This window comes from Pundamilia nyererei, unplaced genomic scaffold (genome assembly GCF_000239375.1).
Source record: "Pundamilia nyererei isolate P.nyererei 1_Seehausen unplaced genomic scaffold, PunNye1.0 scaffold00008, whole genome shotgun sequence".
NCBI lineage: Eukaryota > Metazoa > Chordata > Actinopteri > Cichliformes > Cichlidae > Pundamilia > Pundamilia nyererei.
This window is the reverse complement of record NW_005187409.1, coordinates 7,229,259-7,230,388: the sequence shown is the minus strand read 5'-3', so window position 1 is coordinate 7,230,388 and position 1,130 is coordinate 7,229,259. Positions and strand designations below refer to the sequence as shown.

At 38.5% G+C, this 1,130-nt stretch overlaps 1 protein-coding gene across 1 annotated transcript in view; it reads left to right on the top strand.

Moving 5' to 3' along the window:
- LOC102196497 (protocadherin beta-1-like) overlaps positions 1-661 on the top strand; it is a 3,712-nt gene extending 3,051 nt beyond the window's left edge. The window contains exon 2 of the mRNA XM_013907774.1: positions 644-661. Coding sequence (XP_013763228.1) covers positions 644-661 — 18 coding nt within the window. The remainder of the gene's footprint in view (positions 1-643) is intronic.
- Positions 662-1,130: the final 469 nt, after the last annotated feature.

The window sequence follows — 1,130 nt, the reverse complement described above, 5'->3', positions numbered from 1 at the left end:
TTAGATGTTAAAAGGCTAAAGCTGGGCAACGCTCGTGTTTATTCCGGTGATAGCAGAGAATACGTCGAGTTAAACGCCGAGAGAGGAGTCCTTCTAATCAGAGAGCGAATAGACAGAGAGGCGTTATGCGGTGACACGACGCCGTGCGCTGTGCATTTTCAGATTGTGTTAGAAAATCCTATGGAGTTTTACAGTGTTACTGTTGAAATAACAGATATTAATGATAATCCGCCAACGTTTGAAAAAAATGAAATTAAATTCATCATTAGTGAGTCTGCTGTTGTTGGGGCTATATTTGATTTAGAAAGAGCTGTAGATTTGGATGTGGGTACAAACACTCTCCAAAGTTATGTCCTCAAACCAAGCGATAATTTTATGCTTAAATTGCACAACCAAGCTGACGGTACAAAAAATGTTGAAATGGTCTTACAAAAGCCCTTGGACAGAGAGAAAAATGATTTCATTGCGTTAGTGTTGACCGCTGTAGATGGAGGAGAGCCACAGATGTCAGGAACAATGCAGATTTTTATTTCAGTGTTAGATGTCAATGACAACGCACCCGTTTTTACGCAGCAGGTGTACAAAGGCACTGTATCCGAAAATGCTACAAAAGGCACAACTGTGACTTCTGTTCGTGCTTCAGATGCTGATCATGGATTGAATGGTAAAATAACATATTCAATCACAAATACTTTGGATGACGTCAGACATATGTTTGAAATAAACGATGAAAACGGTGAAGTTAAATTGATTGGGCGGTTGGATTATGAAAAGAAAAGACATTTCCAAATCAATGTACGGGCAAGGGATAACGGAGGACTCACTGATTCTTGCAAAGTTATTGTCGATGTCGTTGATATAAATGACAATGAACCAACGATTAAAATTATGTCTAAATCAACAATTATATCAGAGAGTGCAAAGCCCAACACAGTTGTTACAATGATTAACATTCAAGACCCAGACTCAGATGAATATGGTAAAGTTCAATGTTTTATAAGTGATAATATTCCTTTCGTGTTGAAATCCACATCTAATAATTTCTATACCTTAGTAACAGACAGTGATTTAGACAGAGAGAGAGCCTCTGAGTATAACATCACTGTGACCTGCTCTGATGAGGGAGTGCC